The sequence below is a fragment of the Penicillium canescens genome (genome assembly GCF_028828765.1).
Source record: "Penicillium canescens strain IBT 15451 chromosome Unknown utg000010l_segment0_segment0, whole genome shotgun sequence".
Taxonomy (NCBI): Eukaryota; Fungi; Ascomycota; class Eurotiomycetes; order Eurotiales; family Aspergillaceae; genus Penicillium; species Penicillium canescens.
In genome coordinates this window covers 122094-142324 of record NW_026703972.1, presented here as the reverse complement: position 1 = coordinate 142324, position 20231 = coordinate 122094, and the positions used below count along the sequence as shown (strand labels likewise).

General features: G+C 48.8%; 2 protein-coding genes across 2 annotated transcripts; one reads left to right on the top strand and one right to left on the bottom strand.

Moving 5' to 3' along the window:
* Positions 1-10732: 10732 nt before the first annotated feature.
* Positions 10733-13077, top strand: N7446_012136 (aromatic amino acid ammonia-lyase; the record flags this gene model as incomplete). The annotated part of the gene is made up of 3 exons (XM_058520878.1): positions 10733-10979; positions 11051-11157; positions 11222-13077. The coding sequence occupies exons 1-3, from the start codon at positions 10792-10794 to the stop codon at positions 13075-13077; spliced, it is 2151 nt and encodes a 716-aa protein (XP_058366244.1). The 5' UTR covers positions 10733-10791.
* Positions 13078-13407: 330 nt separating this feature from the next.
* N7446_012135 (uncharacterized protein) lies at positions 13408-14400 on the bottom strand (the record flags this gene model as incomplete). The annotated part of the gene is made up of 4 exons (XM_058520877.1): positions 13408-13736; positions 13802-13814; positions 13862-13918; positions 13972-14400. 4 exons carry the CDS (start codon positions 14398-14400, stop codon positions 13408-13410), a joined length of 828 nt encoding a protein of 275 aa, XP_058366243.1.
* Between the last annotated feature and the right edge of the window lie 5831 nt (positions 14401-20231).

Sequence of the window (20231 nt, the reverse complement as noted above, 5' to 3'; positions counted from 1 at the left end):
GATCGTATTACTACCGTCAATAATAGAGCCGAGCATTCGGTAAATACAGTGACGGCTACACTGCCCAAAACTCGACATTTACCTATGGGTCATAGAGTGCCTAAGATGACCCTGGTACCTGGTCTCAAGACTCCAACACGGCTTGCACAAGCTTCGCAGCAAAAGACGGCAAATGGAAAAGCAACAACTCCATTCAGACAAGATCGGCTACCATTAGTAAAGCGGGTGGATACGAATCAAGTTCTGAGTCAGAACTCCGAAAGGAATAAATGAATGCGAATATACAGCATATTCATATTCGCACTGCAGGAATATGAATATATGAATTTTTATTCACGCGAATAAACGTGTTGAGTATCGCGGTGGTCAAAGCTTATGGCAGGACTAGCGATGGACATTTAAATAGACGGGGTTCCCACTTTTGATAGTAACCTCAACAAGAACACTACAACTACCTATCTCAACAAAACGCATTATTCATATTCGCATTCATATTATTCATATTGTGAATTTTATCCGCATTAATACTTTGTCCGGTACAACGGTTCTCGTATTACCGAAATACGTTAGGGGTTAATTTCAAAATGCCATCACTTCATCGACGGCGTTGAACCGTAGAATGTCATTTCCAAATATATGCTAGAATTCAAGATCCGCTTATCTACTAAGCTGCAGTGGATTGTTTTGAGGTACCATACTCATCCACAAGCGTCTGATCATGGAGACTTTAGGGCCAGTAGAAAAGAGCGGTTGAAATTATATATATCTATGACCCAGCTTCATATCATCTTGTTTGGTCTATTTGATTATACCCACTAATTCCCGTAGTTTCATTGTGATCCATTTCAAATTTCGTCCATGCACTGTGTACGATGAATGGCACGTAGAAACACGTTTGCCTCACAATCTAGAGCCTCCAATGACCCTGGCTGCATTTTGTTTACATTCTGTTTACGCTCAATGTTATGAATAGCGCGCTGCAGAAATAGAGAAGTGACCTATCGATTTTCCACTTCATAAAGGGCATATAAAGCGCGAAAATGACCGAGATTGCCAACAATCATCCCACCCTCCAGTCCCCCTCTCAGCTCTGTCTGAATATTCAAGTAGCTCAAGGTATGTTATGCATCATTGTTGAGACCACTTTGATATACTGACCCAGAAGACACTAGCATGGCATCTACACCTGCTCCATTCGTGCGGAGGACGCGGGGTCTTCCACGCCGGGACTATAATGCTCTACACAATGGCCTGGTTTGATCACCTTCTGAGCAATCCGAGGAATCCATTTGTGAAATAGGACGCCCCTACTCTCCGGAACCCTCTCCGTCTAGGGGCCCTGAGCAAACACCCCAATCTAAGCGGTCCTACTGTATGCCTAGTTCTTCCCCCTCCCCGCTTGATCCCGCGTTTCCAGAGAGCACGAGCAATACGAGTAGCTTGCATCCGTATAAGAGACGAAAAGCCAAGTCCTATTCTAGTTGGACCACTGAGCACTTTTGGACCACAGAGCTGGACAACACTTGGTGTCGACAGGGCGGCCCCTTGAAGAAAGACCGATTGCTGGCTTGCAAGCACTGTAGCTGGTCCTCCAGGGATTCGGCGCGCTATGGTTCCACTTCGAATTTGTTGGTGCATCTCCAGACCAAGCATCGTATCAAATCCGGGAATCACCCTATATTGTTGCCCACGGCCGAAGGGAACCTCGACCCATTCTTGGAGTCGCCGGGGAAGAAGGCTGATGTTGAAAAGACGCTAGTCCAATGGGTCATTCAAACAAGGCAGCCTTTCACGGTAGTGGAGCATCCGGCGTTCAGGGCACTTATTGAAGCAACGGGGGTTAAGTTGCCTATCAGGACCGCTGACACTCTCTTCAATCGAATCAAGGACGAATTCCACTCAGATAGGGCTTGCGTGAAAGAAAAGCTTGCTATAAGCAGTCGAACACTCGCATTATCTCTTGACGTTTGGACTTCGGAGAATCAGATCGCGATAATGGGTATCATGGGTCATTGGATCTCACCCGAGTTTGAAAAGCGAGAAGAGCTTCTCGAGTTCACGGATATCAATGGACCACATTCTGGAGAAAATCTTGCGGACATAGTGCTAAAGATGCTCGAGGAACTGGACATTGCGCCTAAACTCCTGACTATCACAGGAGACAATGCGGGCAACAATGGGACTCTCTGCGATAGTCTGCATGACGAGCTCTTCAAAAAGTACGACAACGATGATGACCGCTTTCGCATCAGGCCGCTAATGCGGTTCCGTGGACGACAGAGCTTTATCCCTTGCCTTGCCCACGTCCTCAATCTGATTTGCAAGGACGTGTTAGCTTCTTTGAGGGCCGGCTCGGCACGAGAGGCGAAGGCGATGCTGGACGACTTGGCCGTCAATACTAGCTCAGCATTTAACTCCCTTCACAGCACGAAAGGAGCAATCATGAAAATCCGGCTTTTGACGCTATGGATCGCCCGCAGCCCACAACGCCGCCAAGACTGGAAAGAAGTGTCACCAGGCAAGCAAGTCAGCTATGATGTTGACACCCGATGGAACTCAACATATGTCATGATCCAAGACGCCCTCCGGCTTCAGACTGAGCTGGGGCAATTTGTCCGGATACATCCAGAAGTCCAGGCCCTTCAGCTCACCGATGACGAATGGTCGACGCTTCAGCAAGTAGCCAAGATTCTCAAGCCGTTTTGGGACCACACAAACTCCGTATCAAAGACTCGCCCGACAATTGTGGAAAGTCTACCAATTTATTGGAGCTTGGACGACTTGTTGAACGACGTTCGGAATGCCGCGGGAGATTTTGAAGATGTGAACACTGAAATTCGAAATGCAGTGGAAAGAGGGATTCGGAAGATGAACAAGTTTGCCAGGAAAATGGACGACAACCTTCTTTACTACGTTGCTTCCGTGTTGGATCCGCGTATCAAGTCGTCCTTGATAGTATCGCAGATGAGTGACCAGGATGCAGGGCTCATCATTTCTCAAGTGCGCGAGTTTCTAAAGAAAGAATATCCTCCGGAGGCCTTTACCTTGCATGAATCTGAAAACTCACGTCCGCCGGGGATGTCGGAAACCATGTGGAAAACTCTGCGCAAAGTTCAGCCTGCCGAAGGAAAACTTTCATCTGATATCGATAAATATTTGGACTCACCACCGGTCAGCTGGTCCCACCATATGATCGGCGATGCGGACGAAGAATGGGTCCTGAAATGGTGGAGGGCCAACGAATTTAATTTCCCTCTAATGGCAAAAGCCGCTCGCGATTACCTATCGATCCCCTCAGCAGAGGTCGGTATTGAACGTGAATTCAGTAATGCCAGAGATATGTTGGGTCTCCGAAGACACTGCCTAAACGCAGAGACTATGCGATGGTCGATGCTACTGAGAGAACGGTATCAAGCATAAATTTCTGGTAATTCAAACTTCAAAGCCTCGTATTATTACGCTGCGTAAGAACAAAATGATGAACTCTATTGATGTATTGGGATGTAATGAAATGAATGGTAATGTATGAGATCTGCGTATTTGGGATAAATATGAATTATTCATTTATTCATGATTAATGCGAATATGAATAGAGGGCTTATTCATATTCATATTATTCAATTCATTTAATTCATATTCGCAGATATTCATGATTATTCACAAATAATCATATTCCTTTCGGAGCCCTAGTTCTGACGAAACTACAAGGCTTCAAGAGACGAGACTGGCCCAAGTTGAAGCGACTGAGTCGAGTTATTCATCGCACTTCAAGGCGAGTTTTGCTCTTCCGTGCACAGCTGTCGGTATTACAATCCGAGCTCGAAGATCGGACATCATCTGGAAACAGTTCAATCAAGACAATCATGTGCAAGCAAAAGCCCACAGAGCTGGATTTTATCCCAGACCGCTTATACCAAGTTGGATTGTTTTTTATCCAGCACTATCTCCAAAAGTGGAATGCAAGGTCGGTTGATGGAAACCTGGTAGACATTCCGGAGCTGGCTGCATTGTTAATCGACCGATTGCCTTGCCTACCCACGTGATATTGTTTATTCTGCGCCTGTCGTTGTTTTAGGTGAACCTACTCTTCAGGTATAGTTTCCTGGGCTGTGTGAAAACCATATGTCGCCTTTTCTATAGTGATAGATTGCACTACGTTTGAATTATGACGGGTACAATTTATCAGCAATTGTAGATGGTGTCTTGGCGTATACAATATTCTGTTACATTCCTATCCTTGGCTGGCGATAACACTTTGGATTGAACCGTACGGGTATTGCTAACATCCGAAATGCATCCCCTTTTACGTTTTCTATGCGCTTATCGTATTGCACGGCCCACCAATATATCAATACAGCAATGATAAAATCCTTTTCTCCGTAGTTGGTCTGAGTGAGAGTACAATGGGTAATTTCATCTCGAATCAAAATTTCGGACTCCGCGGGACGAGGGCCGTGCCGTACGCAGTTGAAATTTTCTTCCGGATATAAACAATGTAAGACGTGCTAATTTGCAGCTGGCTCATTCATGTAATCAACAACTCTAGCTCCCTCTTTTCCGTGTTATGACCCTTCCCATGCTCGGGAGCTTTCGCGGTACCACCCCGGATATAATCCGCCTTGTCCTTCAAAGCTCGCCTTCGTCACTGTTATGCAGATCAGACAGCCTGAGAATTTGCTCCTGCGCCCATTGGTTGTGTTGTAGTTCAAAGGAAGATTGATTCAGCTATTATTCGGTGGGAAACTTGAGACTATATATACAACGAGAAGAACCAAGTTGATTGGAAATCAACTTGGTTCTTCATATACATATCTCGGGATTAATTCCGATGGTTCGGCTTGGTTCCTGATCTGCACCAGCCTCATATCACAACAGCAAAACTCCAGAGTACAAGGCGACCGTTCATTTTTGCAAGTGCTGAGCACCACTGGACCTTAGCCAAAAGATACTGGCTGCTTCACTTAATTTGACAATGACATAGCGCTAAATGTGCTGGTAGATTCAGTTTCTTCTTTCATCATACGTAACGGCGCGACCAGAGAGGACACACCGATTCATCTCAGTGGAGCCGTGTCACAAAGGGCGGAGATTGTTGGCAGAAAACGCAACTCGTGGGGCTGGAGCAATTGACAAATCTCTCTGTGCTTGTTAGCTTGACCCTGGGAATCAAAATATTGACTCTGGGAACCTCAAAGCATTTCTAGGAGCTGTCTATCCCCTAGGAGCCACAATTTAGCTCCTGGGGCTATTTCTAATGTCTAGGAAAATGAGATCTAGCCCTGGGATCTTCACTTTACGTTCCTGACTGAATACGAAACTGGCTCTGGGAATACATTGTCCAGATCTGGGAGCTGTGGAGACCCTGGGAGCTTACCTTAGGGTCCTAGAGTCACTCTCTTGCCTTCCGAGATCGCCGAAAGCCCTCACAAAACACCTTCACCGGACCTGCGCAAAATCCTGCGTTATTCGGTCACTCCTAGAAGGCCAAATCATCGCTCCAGGAATCAAGCAAATCGTCAACAGGAACGCGGCTTTGATTCCCCGAGGTGGGGATACCAGACCCCAGAAGCTACATCGGGTTTCCTGGGGGCTACGTGGCTCCTAGAGGATGTTTCTTTGCTCCCAGAAACGTCTCAGAGGCTTCCGGGAGCAAGAGAACTCCCAGGGTCAAGACATAAGTTCCTAGCGCTAGTGAAACCATCTACAGGAGCGTGACCTGTTCTTAACAGTGATGAAGAAGATGTGCATGTTTGTATCTGGATACCGCTATGAATATCTAGTTGTTGATTATACGGACAGAGACAGAAAGTGTGCATAAAACAAGGAAAGGTTCATCTTCTAAGTTCTGGCGTTGAAGGCCATATAGAAATGATTTCAGACCAAATTACCCCTAGAGAACTAATTTTTTGCTTGACTCTGGAGGCAGCACTCCAATGGGACGACGCCCGTCTGAGCACCACTTTACGTTCGCGTGCTAGAGGTTGAATACCTCTGCAGGGATTTGCATACAGACCAGCCTCAACTTGCAAATCTGAAGCGCGGTTTCTCCGTCGACGTAGCTTCTTACTCTCAACAGGGCAATCTGTTGTATGTGTTTCCTCGGTGCAAGCGATAATGAAGAAAATTGTCACTGAAAAATGAGCTAGGACAAGCAGGCAGTCGCTTGAACAAAGGTTTGCGAATCGGAACTTATTTTGGCGGGTTCTCAAAGTAATAAGATATCTCGTGACCCTGCCATTGGTATTTGCATTACCCGGGCTCCCGTGATCGGTGAGCTATTTGTAGTCGAGCTCGCAGACCGTCGAGAAACCCAAGAGGTGTCATATTATAAGTAAGGTCAATCCCTGGGATGAAGATAAAATGCACAAACTAACCAACAACTCTAAAGGGCGTATTCAATCACCATGGCCCAAACCTCCGAAAATGACAGTTCCCTTATTCTTGTTTCGTCGGATTGGGAAAAGGTCTCCAATATATCATATCGATGGAAGTCTTCAAGGGAAGCGCTCAAATTGGAAAATAAAGCATAGCTACAATACAGGCTACTACTACTCCCCGACTGGAGCGATAGATGCAGAACCGAATCACAACCGATAAAGCAGCATAAATCTCTCAGAACACCCCATATAACTTGACTCAATTGCATTGCTGTCCTTCTCTCTGTCGTCCAAATTTTCAGTTCACTGGGAAAGATAAAACCATGAGCCAGGCACTGTAAATAAATGTAGGTTTTGTGGTTATCATACGGGGAATGTAACCTGAGGCATTCTCAACGGACACGCGCCGGGCAATTGGATGATAAACCACGGTCTGAGTCACTGGCGATAATAAGTTAACCAAAAGACGCGTAGTTTAGGAATTGAAATGAATAGATGCTCTACGAATTATACAAGGGACACGGCGAAAGAACATTTATTTTGGTCTACTTGCTTTTTGAGGGCAGAATGACAGCGAGGCTTCAAAGGGCTGATAAGCGGGCGGGCCTACCAACCTGTAGAAATACATCTACGCGAAGGATTACATGTCTGCTTGAATTCCTTCGTCGCGTACCATTTCTCAGCTCTTATGTTGCCTGTGTATAGGAACTAGGTTTTCTCTATCACTATCCTGTACTTTTCTAGTTCTAGGTCCCTCCGCTAGGACAGTCGTTTAAAGGAGTGTAAAATGGTGACGCTGGTTCTCGCTCTATGTAAAGCTTCCTTGGTTAATATCTAAACAGTTAAAGCTCACGAGCTATGGCCATGGTAGAAGTACAGGATGGATCGAAATCAGTTTCACCATCTGCTCACAGAAACTTGGTTTATGTCATTGAAATATTTAGATACACGGCCGAATATATGAGTGTAAGCGATAATAAGTCAAGTCCCAAACCTAGACCGGCCTGATCCCCCTCAATCAAACTTCTTTCGCGCCCCACTCTCTGAGGTAAGCTTTAGTAGCCGCAAGCCTTTGCTTCTAGAGTCACCCGCGTGTATCAGCCATTTCGAAAGTTGTCCCATTCACTGTTCAACAGATGTAGCACCTCACGCAGATACCCAGGTTGAAACATGTGCACGGATTTAGTTGGTGCACTCTTTCTGCTCAAGCACGATGGTGTTGCCAAGGTTACCAGTAAGACTAGATACGTTAATGTATCCTTCGGCGTCTTTCGTTGCATTGCCACGCCTCAGAATAAGCTCATTGTCGATTTGAAGGGTGAAGTCGCCGCCACATTGGGACACAAGCGTTGTATTCATGGTATTCGTAAAGACAGTGTCCAGATTCACTGGGCCAGTGAATGGCCACTTCATTTCAGTTGTACCCGGGCTGCCGGCAAAACTATACGTGTTCTTCTCGTACGCTGTCATGCCCTTCTGAAGATAGACATGGCCATGGAAGTCGCCGCTAAAGATATCATTGTCAATTAACTACTTCATACCACGAGGGAATCTTGTGCTTGCCAAGTGAGTGAGCATACCGAAGGACGTTGATTTGTCTTGAGGCACTTGTGCGAAGACCAACTACAATGTGGCAACGCGCATGATCACCGCCCTTGTCCTTTTCTATGGCAGCCAACATGTATCAGCAATGCGGAAAAATAAACATTGTCAGTTAATTTACCAAGCTCAGCCCTTAGCCCTTGGACCGTAACATTGAAGGAATTAGTGGCCGGCTCAAACACTCCAGTCAAGCTTCCTTGAGGACAGCCTGAACCTTTGTACGTGACACTGGTGACCTCAAGCCCGGCCTCCCGAGGCTGCATCAGGCTAGCAGCAACGAACACGCTGGGGCCAAGCCCTGCGAAAAGAAGGGAAAGTTTAGAAAACAGCATCCTTGCCAGCGAAAGAGTCGAAAGAGCTTGGAATGTTTCGCATATGAGAACGTTGGTATTTTGACCACCAATGGCCGATGGGCGGCCTTGGAGTATTTATGGCAGAGACATGCTCGCCGAGATGGCAGAGTGAAAATTAAATAAAATGAAAGGAGGAACTACTCGGACACACCGACAGAAGGCGCCCCAAAGAAATTGTTCAGAAATCGAAGGATCAAATCTTACCCTGCAGGTTAAAGTTTAACCGTAAATAGAGTCCGGACTCCGTACCGTCTCTAGCGCGTGGCTGGGTAAAATACATTAGCGGCCAACTTAAGGTTTTCTGGACCTCTTAATTTCCTTAGCTTAAATTATAACCAGCAGAGCTGGCTCGGGGGTGAAGTGTGTTCACCACTTCCTATTTGGTTTACTACTCTTCCTGTGAATTTAAGACAAAGAATATGGAGATGATCACAATATCTCTGCTAGGTATAGTACTTAATCGCAACAGGACGTTGTTCTCCAAACCTTAAAGATGTTCTCTAATATCAGGAAGAGCGTTCTTTCTCGGTTATCCACGTCCCAACCCTTTTCCCGACGGCACCGAAAGTCGCCAAAGAAGGTCTGTTGACTTCCATCTTCACATAGTGGAATTAATGAGGAGGAGATTGTCGCTCTCAAGAAAGTTCTGGCTGAACTCTGTGCGAGCTAAATAGGACCTGTCCTTCATTTCCCATGCATTGGAATACAAGGCCGCGAAAACGCCCAACGAGATCCGTGCCACGCCAATCAGTTCTGGAAATAGGATAAAATGAGGGTATCAAACGCACTGATGAGCTGGCAATAAGTTGTGGAGATAATGTCTCGAGTGTCCAGGCTATAAGTCTCTCACTGGCTTCGTAATCCATTAGAACTGGGCCCGTTCTAGACAAAACCAAATTTTCTTCAAGTGCAGATTGGGTCACATTAGCCACGTGCACTTGATAAGTTTCCTTGCGTTTGTTAAATGGGGGCGCAGGCTTCACCCAATATGCTTGCACCCGCAATGACTGAGCCCACCACGGTAATGCACCCTACTATCGAATGCGCGAGTTTTAGCAAATTCGGAGTTTTCAATTCTTTGCAATTGACTCTAAAGAATCCGTCTACCTAGGTATTTCTTCAATAAAGTAGCTCGACGGCTTTGTCTTGCGCCCAGATCGTCTAGATTTTCAACGCAACGTTGTAGTGTTAGCTCTGTGATCGAAACCATTAACCAAGTGTACCGTTTCAAAGCGCATTTGACCCTCCAAAAATTCAATTTAGGACCCACTACCGAGAGTTTTATCTTGATACCGGCCAGGGGCGATGGCGAATAATTGGGATCCGGTGGGGGGTTTTTGGCCGTTCCGACCCGCATCTCCGTGGGGCCGTTATGTCGGATTCTCCGCTAGCAGGTAAATTCCGGCAAAGCTCGTATCCTTGCTTGATACTATAACCTTGCCAGGCACTCCAGAGTTCATTTTGTTGAGGTACTCTCACGGTAGGCTGCCCACCTGCGCTTATAAATACCTGTACTGAGAGCCTTCTTTTTAGGCTCACCACAGTCTCAGCAGGTTCTACTAGGAAGGGCATCCTGTTTTCTCAATCTTTTGTTGGCTCTGCCATTCGGGCAAGCTATACCAGCTGGCGACAAACGCGTGGATATTTCTTGTTGTGCTTTGGCACTGAGTTCACTACGGCTGCCGATACTGGCCAGTATTGGGATCAATGCCAATGTGGATATACTACTTGTACTACTACCTCTTTGGAACAAGCGAGTAAGGTGGAAATGACGGACAGGCCACATCAACTCTATTTTTGCGTAATGCAGCTGCTTGCCTACGTATGTCTAATCAACGAGGCCTCGTGGCAAGACAGAAGAGGGCAATGAAAGAAGGCCAGCGTCAATAAAATTCCAATTAGTGGTGCGTCCCAGAGATATCCATTGTGCTGTTGAACGTATCTAATTCAACTTGTTTGTAGCTACCTCAAGCACCGTCTGTGCTCCACTCCATATCATAGGCATTCTGGTACAGACCCTGATACGCAGACATGTATGAACCGCCATGCGGGCCGAGACGGGACTGCACCTCTCGGTCGATGCTTTGCCTTTTCAGCGAAACTTCTTCAGTCATGCACGCCCGGTTGCGTTGTCTGACGATTAGAAGGTTGGTGTCACCATGAACTTTCCAATGAGGACACTAGTCGGTCCTTTTGACAATTGAGAGCCAATAAACGCATTGACCATAACTAGAGCCCTCGATTTGAGTGTTCTATTTCGGGTGGCATTGCAATTATTCATCCGATCGTATGTTTGAACAGATAAGGCAGATAGGTCAGATCTACTTTATAAATTACCTCGGAATATTTGAAAGAGGGAAGAGAGCCCACACATTCACATTTTCTTCATTTTCGATCAAACCCTGTCCTATCATTTTGGACACCTTGGACATCTTGGATATTTGAAACATCGCGCTACCATGATTGAAAGCCTCGTAACCTCCGGGGTTTCCTATACCGCCTATCTCTCTGTTTTGTCACATCCAGTTCCTCATAAGGATGAGACTCTGCATTCGTGGGCTAAAATTGAGTCTTTGATTAAACAAGGAGCCGTCGATGTCAATGGGGAAACTCTGGACATTGCCAGTGTGGTCGCTGTTGCACGGTTGTACCTCAATTTACTTTCCTACACAGAAAAATATTGCATTACACTGACTAACAGGAAACGCCGTATTTTAGTGAAGGATGCGCCGCACAAATATCCAGTGATACTAAGGTTTCCATAAGAGTCGAGGCGGGAATCGAAACATTCAACGACTACCTTAACAAAGGGTACTGCATATATGGTACGAGAACCTTTCAGATGGAAACTCTCCCTGAAAGAATAACCGCATTAATATCTTCTTTTAGGTGTCAACACTGGTTTCGGAGGCAGCGCAGATACCCGTACATCGGATGTCATCCGACTACAGCAGTCGCTCCTCCAGCTGACCCAGTCAGGAATTCTCACAGGAAGCGACTTTGTTCCGCGCATAGGTGACTACAACCTTTCCTCACACGCGATGCCAGTAACATGGGTGAGAGCGACGATGCTCGTGCGATGCAACCATCTGCTACGCGATCACTCCGGTGTCCGGCTTGAGATCATCAATACAGTGTTGAGATTACTTCGGGCACGGCTCACCCCGATAATTCCATTGCGCGGGTCCATTTCTGCATCTGGGGACCTGATGCCCCTCTCGTATCTGGTTGGCATCTTGGAAGGAAACCCCGATATTAAGGTTTACTGGGATCACCAGCCCGAGCCTGAGATTGTGTCAGCAGACAAAGCACTGGAGATTATTGGGATCCAGCCTTTCACTTTGAGACCGAAAGAAGGTCTGAGTTTGATCAATGGCTCAGCTGCTTCTGCGGCTGTTGCATCTTTGGCGGCACATGAAGCCAGTCAGTTGGTATTATTAGCGCAAGGTCTGACTGCGTTGACGTGTGAGGCTATGATGGGCAATGCAGAGAATTACCATGAGTTCCCAGCCAAGATTAGACCTCATCCAGGTCAAATTGAGATCGCGGCCAATATCCGCAACGGAATTATTAACTCGAAGTTGATTGAGACGTCCGGAACGAAAGATCGCCTACGCCAGGGACTGATCCAAGACCGATATGCCCTCCGTGGTGCGTCGCAGTGGCTTGGACCTGTAGTCGAGGACCTAAGACTAGCCATCCAACAGCTTACCACGGAACTCAATTCCACGCAGGATAATCCAGTCATAGACTCCGAGTCAGGGGAGGTATATTTCTGCTCCAACTTTCAAGCAGCATCCGTCTCTATGGCAATGGAAAAGACGCGTGGAGGCCTCCAGATGATTGGCAAACTCCTATTCAGCTACTCTTCCGAGCTCATCAACCCGGACCTAAACAAAGGTCTCCCAGCGAATCTCGCGGCAGATGATCCCAGTCTGTCATTCACGATGAAGGGTGTCGACATCAACATGGCGGCGTATATGTCTGAGCTTGGCTTCCTCGCCAACTCGGTGACATCGCATGTACAGTCAGCTGAGATGAACAATCAGCCCATCAATTCGCTTGCTCTAATCTCAGCGCGCTATACGCTGCAGGCGGTTGAGCTGGTCTCTATGATGAGTGCGGCTCTTTTATATGTGACATGCCAGGCGGTGGATCTACGCATTCTTCACGAAACTTTCCTAAATGGCCTAAGCAATGTGCTGCCATTGGCATTTGAATCCGTACATATACCACTAGGGAAGAGCGCGGCGATACGGTCTGAGATCATCCAGACTCTCCGCGGCTCGTGGAGGCAATCTGCACGCGATGACCTCTCTGTCAGGATCCAGTCTCTGTCCACGGCCATGGCACCGGTCCTGCTAGCAAACGCCAAAGAACTAAATGCAGAGGATCCTTTCACGGCAATTGAGTCCTTGCGGCAGGAGATTTGCCAGAGGGCACGGTCATCATTTGTAGCACTGCGAGCACAGTCATTCTCCGGCGAGCTCAACGCGAAGTCTTCCCTAGGACCTGCTGCTCAAGCTCTCTACTGCTTTGTCCGACGGGATTTGGACGTCCCTTTTCACTGCGGCATTGGAGAACATCCAACTTGTGATACTGAAGCCGCGGCAGATGTTCCTCCGCGTCCGCGGAAAACAGTTGGGTCGTGGATTTCGATCCTATATGACGCTGTGCGGGATGGGAGGATTCGACAGCCTTTGAGAGCCGATTGGAGCCGTTTCAATGGCTTTGAGGCTACTTGAGATACAACTTGATTTCTTGGTTTTGTTGTTTGAGATCTCAATCTCGTTGGTTTGGATGGTTGGGTGATAGATTACCCTACGAAGGAAGATATAGTTTGGGATAATTTGCCATTCGATCATGCAATATAGCGGTTGAATTTTACTTACACATTCTATCTCCGTTCAATCCTACTAGAAAGCGAGAAAACTTTAGTTAAATGACGTATTCGTGATTTGGTTTTAAGGTATAAAAAATCGGATCCTCCCCGGGAGGCAATATAATATATAAGACTGGGTCACAAGTTAGACAAGGAAGCCCACCAACACAAATCAGTCTGGTTCAAAAATCATTTAGCAGCTAGCACCGCTAGGGATGTTCTTGAACTTGCTACTAGTCTTACCCCCAGTAACACTGACGCCACTCCAAGACCAGTTGGAGCAAGCACCGGAAGCACAAAGGATGTAGACGTCAGTAGCGCTGCTGGAGACAGTTCCCTTGACGTTGCTCATGGTCAGACCAGTGATAGGGACACCGTTGGTGGGGGTACCAGTAGGGCTGCCATTCTGGTAGTCCTGCTCGATGACAACGCCGTACTTGGTAATTCCGGAGAGGGTGATGTCCTTGTAGGTGACACCCTTGACGGAGCTGGTGGCACCGTAGACGGTCTTGATGCGGACACCTGTAACGCTTGAATGTTAGATACAGGAATTGTTACTGTATAGTTTCGTTGATATCTTTATGTACCATTCTGGGAGTCCTTGATGTTGCAGTTCTGGATGGTGACACCGTTGACCGTCCACCGACAGAGCCGATAGAGATACCGTGGCCACCAGTACACTTAGCGCCGGTGAAGTGGACGTTCTAGAAGGAATTAACAGATGGTCCATCAAAATAAGCCGCTAAGCTATACATACAGTGCCGGAGTTGACGGCCGGGCAGTCATCCTGATTGTGGACAGTTGGGTTGGTGATGTAGACACCGTTGCGGGAACCAACGTCGAAAGCGTCGGTTTTGTGGCCACCCTTGCTATCGCCATCGGCGTTGTCAACAGTGATTCCGCTGAGACTGAGTTCTGTAGCACCGTTGATGCTGAAGACCTGCACAGGGGAGTTTTTGATGTAGATGTTCTCAATGATGGAGTTGGTCAGCTTGTGGGCCGTAGAAGAACTTAGGCTTCTTCTTGCCGCCGTTAGTTCCCTTTCCATCCCACCAGCGGGCACCATCTCCGTTGAGTGTGGCTCCGGAGGCTCCCTTGACGGTGATGGATGTTCCGGAAACCGAGACCAGCGGACCTTCCCATTCCTTGTAGCCGAAAGTGGTTCCTTGAAAGATGACCTAGACATCCTGGATACTGTCGAAGGTGGCTTTGAACAGCCTTTACCCATTATTGAACGGGAACCATATTCCCTATACATAAAGGGAGTTTACTGCCACTTCACGATTGCATCTTTACTCTCCTGCGCATGCACATCTAGAGAAGCTTTCTTTAGCCACAATATGACATCGTTACGTTCTGATTAAATTAAACTCTCTTTCATTAGAGCGATAGGCGATCCCCGGCTTCGTCCGCAGTGTGTTGGATCAGGCACACGCAGAGCTGGTTTCCGCGACCACTCGATTCTGGAGCACGATCGACACCTTCCAGAACAGACGACTGGCATCCTATTTGCCAGGCTCCGGAATGATCCAGGCAGACTGGCCCGATCAGGGCGGCGCGGGTATGCTTGGCCAGGATATGCTCCCCAGCATCTCTGAATCGAACAATGACCATGTGCCGGGTACTCAACATGAACTAAGCACAACCAACTGAGACGACCCCTTTGTCTGACGATTAGGGTGCCTTGGTTTGAAAAGGCTCTCACTTTCCTGCAGATGATAGGTTCTATTCGGGACTGTTGCGTGAGAGCCCCTTGCGTCGGGCCCACGATATCCCGTGCTGGACATCGCACACAAATATCGCCTGGCCTTCCCCTCCCTCGAAAAGAACATCGCCGTTTCGAGGGAGAGCCGGGCTCTCTCCGCGACGGTTTCTTCAATAGTTCCTTTTACAATGGTGCGTCATAGTTCGGCGGCCCCCAGTCTAACCCCTGGGGGACAGACCACCCTGGGCTCCTCGATCTATCCACCAGAGTACATATGGAATTCCCTCTCCGACTCCCAGCAGGACTCATTCATCTCTACTGTGTCCGCGTCCCTTGTTGCGGGCGACGGGCAGCGCAAGCGCCCACGTTTAGACCTCACTGCGGAAGAGGATGCTGACGACGGTAGGGTCCCGTCTCTTGTTTTGCCAGTCCTTCCCCGTTTCCCCGGCCTCGACCGTGCTGCTATTATAGCCGTTTTCGAGCACACCTTCCGACCAAAGAAGGACCTCATAAAACTCCGTAGCCCTGAGTTCAAAGCCTCGGCACCGGATGGCGAGTCTTTCGACTTAAAATCCACATCATCTGGCCTGCAATTCCGCAAGGTAGTCTCAATTAAGGACTGGGGAAATGACGCATCCCTCTGGGCCCATTGCTTTAGCAATTACGTCGCTGTCTGGTGTGATTTCTTCGCTGCTAAGCACCCGTTATGCATCAGTGGAATGGTTCTCTTCCACCGCCGCATTTGTGACCTTGCTAGGGCATATAAATGGCAGGACTGTATCCTGCAAATGGCCCTGGACCACCACCAGATGGTCGTCGATAAAGGCGACCTCACCGTTTCTCTTAGCGATTGGGAAATTGGGAAAGCCCTCGAAAGCTCCTACCTTCGCCCGGACAACGTGCTCCCAGCAAAGACAGCGCCGGCTACCCCAACCACACGGTCAACGCGCTCTACCGCTGCGCCAAATAATGACACTGTCATTTGTGAAAAATTCAACTCTTCTGCTGGCTGCCACTGGCGAACATGCCACCGAAGACACGTCTGCTCTAAGTGCGGCAACGACCATTCCGTGACAAGCTGCAAAGTAAAACCAGTGAGTTAGGAGCACGCCGGGGTCGGCCCTGGTATAGGTCAAACCCTGTCGCCACCAACTAGCTGGCCAGCCCCGCGTCCCAACACTTCTATTCAGTTTGAGGTCTTCGACCCTTCCCTCCCGCCTCTGCGTGATTCCGCTTCTCCCTTCATTGCTTCGGCGTGGAAAACCCTCCTCGAACGCTATCCTGGCAACCTAGGGACTATCTGCAGCGGCATCCTTACATTCGGCTGCCGCCTCGGTTGTACGATCCAGCCAAGATACCGTCGAACTCCTAATCACCGCATCGAGGAACACTCTCTTATCACCCAGAAGCTCTCTGATGACCTATTATGTCGTCGGGTGCAACCATCTACTGGCCCCGTCGTTGTTTCCCCACTAGGGCTGGTGCCTAAACACGACGGGAGCTGGCGCCGTATCCATGATCTTTCCTACCCGCCGGGTCGCAGTGTCAACGAGTCCATCCCCGACGCTGCTTCTACTATACAATACATATCTATGGATAACATCTTCGATCTCATACGCACGTCTGGACGAGGATGCTATATCATCAAACGCGACATCAAGGATGCCTTCCGTAATATCCCAGTCGCCCCCGCTGACCGGCCCCTCCTAGCCTTCTCATGGGATAGCAAGACATACATGGAGTGCTGCCTCCCATTCGGCCTTTCAACGGCACCCTTCATCTTTAACCTTTTTGCTGAGGGCCTTAACCGGCTCCTAACCGCTTACTTGCCGTTGGCCTCTATCGCTCATTACCTTGACGATTTCATCGTTATTTTTCCTTCCTCCGTGGGAGGTCTCTCTAAAGCCCTTACCGCTTTCAATAGCGCATATATTCCTCTCACGGATGCGTTAGGCATCCCATGGAATGACTCGAAAGACGCCGCGGGTACCGTGGTCAGTGTCCTTGGGGTCAAAATCGACACGACACTTCTGCAGGCCCGTATGCCTCGCGATAAGCTAGCACGCGCATCTTCCGAAGCCGCGTCGCTACTACAGCTAGATCGTGTCTCGCATAAAGCTTTGCAACGTGTAGTCGGTTTCCTCCAACACTGCTCAATAGTTATCCGTCTCGGCAGAGCCCGCCTTCAGTCGCTCTACAGCGATCTCGCATCCTTCCCGCCTCACCAGCGCTCCGTCCGCCGCCTATCCCATGATAGCCGCGGGGATCTCGCGTGGTGGAGGGACACTCTCCCGTTATTTAACGGCATCCATTTCTTCGAGAAGAGCCGCCCCCTAGTTGCCCTCTACACAGACGCGTGCGACTCAGGTCTGGGCCTCTTCTTCTTCTATGCGCCCTCATGGGACTCCGCCAGGGACTGGATGTCTGCAGCGCCTCACCTGCCTTCCACCCATGCGGCTATTGTGGACGCCTCCTCCGCCTGCGGCGACGTGGCCCACATTAACATTAAGGAGGTCTCTGCGATCCTGCAGGCCTTCCTCATACACAGCCCCCATTGGGCTCATCATCGTGTCCTCGCTTTCACGGACAGCGCCGTCGCGTTTCATGGCCTGTCTAAGCAGGCACTCCGTGGGCCGGCTCATCGCTCTCTGCTCATGCTTTTCAGCATAGCAGCCGCCCTTGACATCGAAGTCCAGCCACACTGGCTTCCTTCATCGGAGAACCTACTAGCTGATGCACTGTCCCGTTCCGATTATAGGATCATCGCTGATATTTGCCCACAGTGGACGAGCTCCTTTCCCTTGCTCCGCCAGCCTGGTTCTCTCGACAGCCTATTTTCGTGAATGCTGGCCATGCAAAGTTGGTCTGGAATGGCCTTGCCGAGGGAACCAGAAGAGGCTATCGCTCTGCGCAGCGCTCGTACACCCGTAGCTGCGCTATTATCGGAGTGCAGCCCTGGCCAGCCACTGCCCCGTCGATCTGCACTTGGCTTACGGAACGCCTGCTGGGCGCGGGTAGTTCCCCACCTGTGAAGCCCGATTCAGCTATGTCTGAGCTCTCGGCTCTCCGCGCGTTACGGAGGTTAATAGGGATCACGAGTGCAAGAATGACAAATGGTGGCTTTTGTCGGGCAGAATTCCCGCTTGGCCGACTTAGAGGTAGTGAGAATAGTTATGCTGGTACCAGTCTAGCCTTATTAAACCTAGCGTAATACGAAGTAACGTCGTCTATGCCCAATTAGGCTTTAGTCTATCCAGCGCTCACAAATAGACCTAACGTCGGCCAACTCGTCTTCCTACCCTTCCCTGCCTATAAGGCACTAAAACAAGCTGAATTCTTCCAAATAACATGTTTTCGCTAAACAAGCACCTGTCTCCTCTTTCTGACTAGTCAAGACACGCAAATTGAAGTTGATTGAGTCTCAAAATCGAAAAATAACGCGAAATGACATATACTCTCCAAGTCCTTCCACTCCGCCATCTCTGTCTTATGCTAATTACCCCCTGCTTGCCCTCCAGATCTCCGAAACAGGCCCTGACTCAGTCATTCTCTCCATATCCGACTCTCGCAGCTGGTATCTCCGCCGGGTACGTGGTGGAGAGATCCCTGGCGGCACACGAGCTCGCTTTCGCCGCTGCGGCAGCGGTGCCGGTGGTGCTGGTGGCGGAGTGGCCTCCACAGCTCTCTGCGGTGATAATGACCTGATAATTGCTCCTAGTGATGGGAGAGATGATGGGATAGATGCCTCTGACGGCGGAGGAGATGGCGCTGGAGCTCCTGCTGCCACAGGAGCTTCAGCTTCAAGCTTTATCGTCACCGGTTCCGGTCTTTTCCTCTTGATAATCAGGAAGACCTCATAACTATCCTTGATCTTGGTAAATTTCGTACAGAAGTCTGTGAGGAAGCTGTTCATGATCTTCCCGCATGCCTAGGAACCAAGGCTCCTTTTTATTTTTAACTGCAGTTGCAAATCGAAATGTATCTCCCTCCTCACGTGTGTAATCCTCAGGGTCGAGCTCTACTAGAAGCTCGTTTTCGATGAAATCGACGAAGCTACTAATAGTACCCGGCGTAAGGATTGGAGTAACTGTAGCTACTCATAACGAGACAAGTTAGTATATCTCTCTTAGCTGCGGGATCTCTCCATACTTAGCTTTTCAAGCCTATCTGGCTTTCCCGATGCTAAGCACCAATAGAGATAGCAGTGGACGATTAATGAGACTGTCGCTGGCGCTGTAGGGACTTGAAGTCGCCCTCGGCCGAGGCGGCCACCTCCGGAGCTTCTCCCACCAATAAATTGGCGCTGAATCGATCGCTGTTGGATCTGGCGCTGCCGGATCTAATTTGTCGTCCCCGATAAGGCCTGGAAGCGTGGTTCAGGGGTAATTAGGCTTCTCTCGTAAAGGGTCGCCCTAGCCGAAGAGGATAAATTCTGTATAGGAGTTCTCGTGCTATACGTAGGGGAAGTAATCTGGGCAGTGGAGACAGGAGGATAAGTAAAAACATCTTCCCCAGTATCGTGGGACTGAGTATCGCGGTAGTGCGCCATAAAAACACAAATAGGATGTTTTTCGAGGAAGAATATCAGGTACAAAAATAATGTGAACATAGGAGGGAGCCGAGTCAGCTTGGAACAGAACGAAATCCCCTAGTAAAATTAGTACTCAGTTAAGACTTTATGACGAACTGAGGCATGGATATCTTACCACAACGAATCCACGGATAGGCTTATTTAGCGTCGGCGCCTTCCCCTATTAGTTTCGTATGGTAATCCGGATAGAGCCGGAAGTATAGCGCCGTGATAACCTCGTGTTTTGGCGTTGAGACATATATACGTAAGAAAGTTTATATATCGAATTACCTCCGTCGATCCCCTTCTTCCTAGATACTAATTGGCTATCCTAAAATCCTAAGAGCGCTATGGCACTCGCTGATCGGCCTGTGTTTGGATATTGGGCCGAGATGCTGTATAGCGGCGCTGAAAATTAGCTTTCCTGTGCCTCTCCAGGCTCCCAATCCCACGCGCCGAGGGGTTTTGTAGTGAGGCGGAGCACTGGATACTCATCCAATTGGTCATGGAGAAGGGCACGGCGGCGGAGTTCGAGATATTCTGCACGGTTAAGGATGACTAACTTCCACTGGCGCACGAGACGGGGGGTCCTCAGGATTGAAGTCATTCCCAGGCCCATAAAGCTCGGCTCCAATCTCCTGAAGCTGCTGGTGGCACCAAGCCAGGACGTCAAGGGGTAAATATTCATCTTTATCCCAGTCCCGGACGTCCTCCTGTAGCTCGCGAAGCAGCATAGGATCAA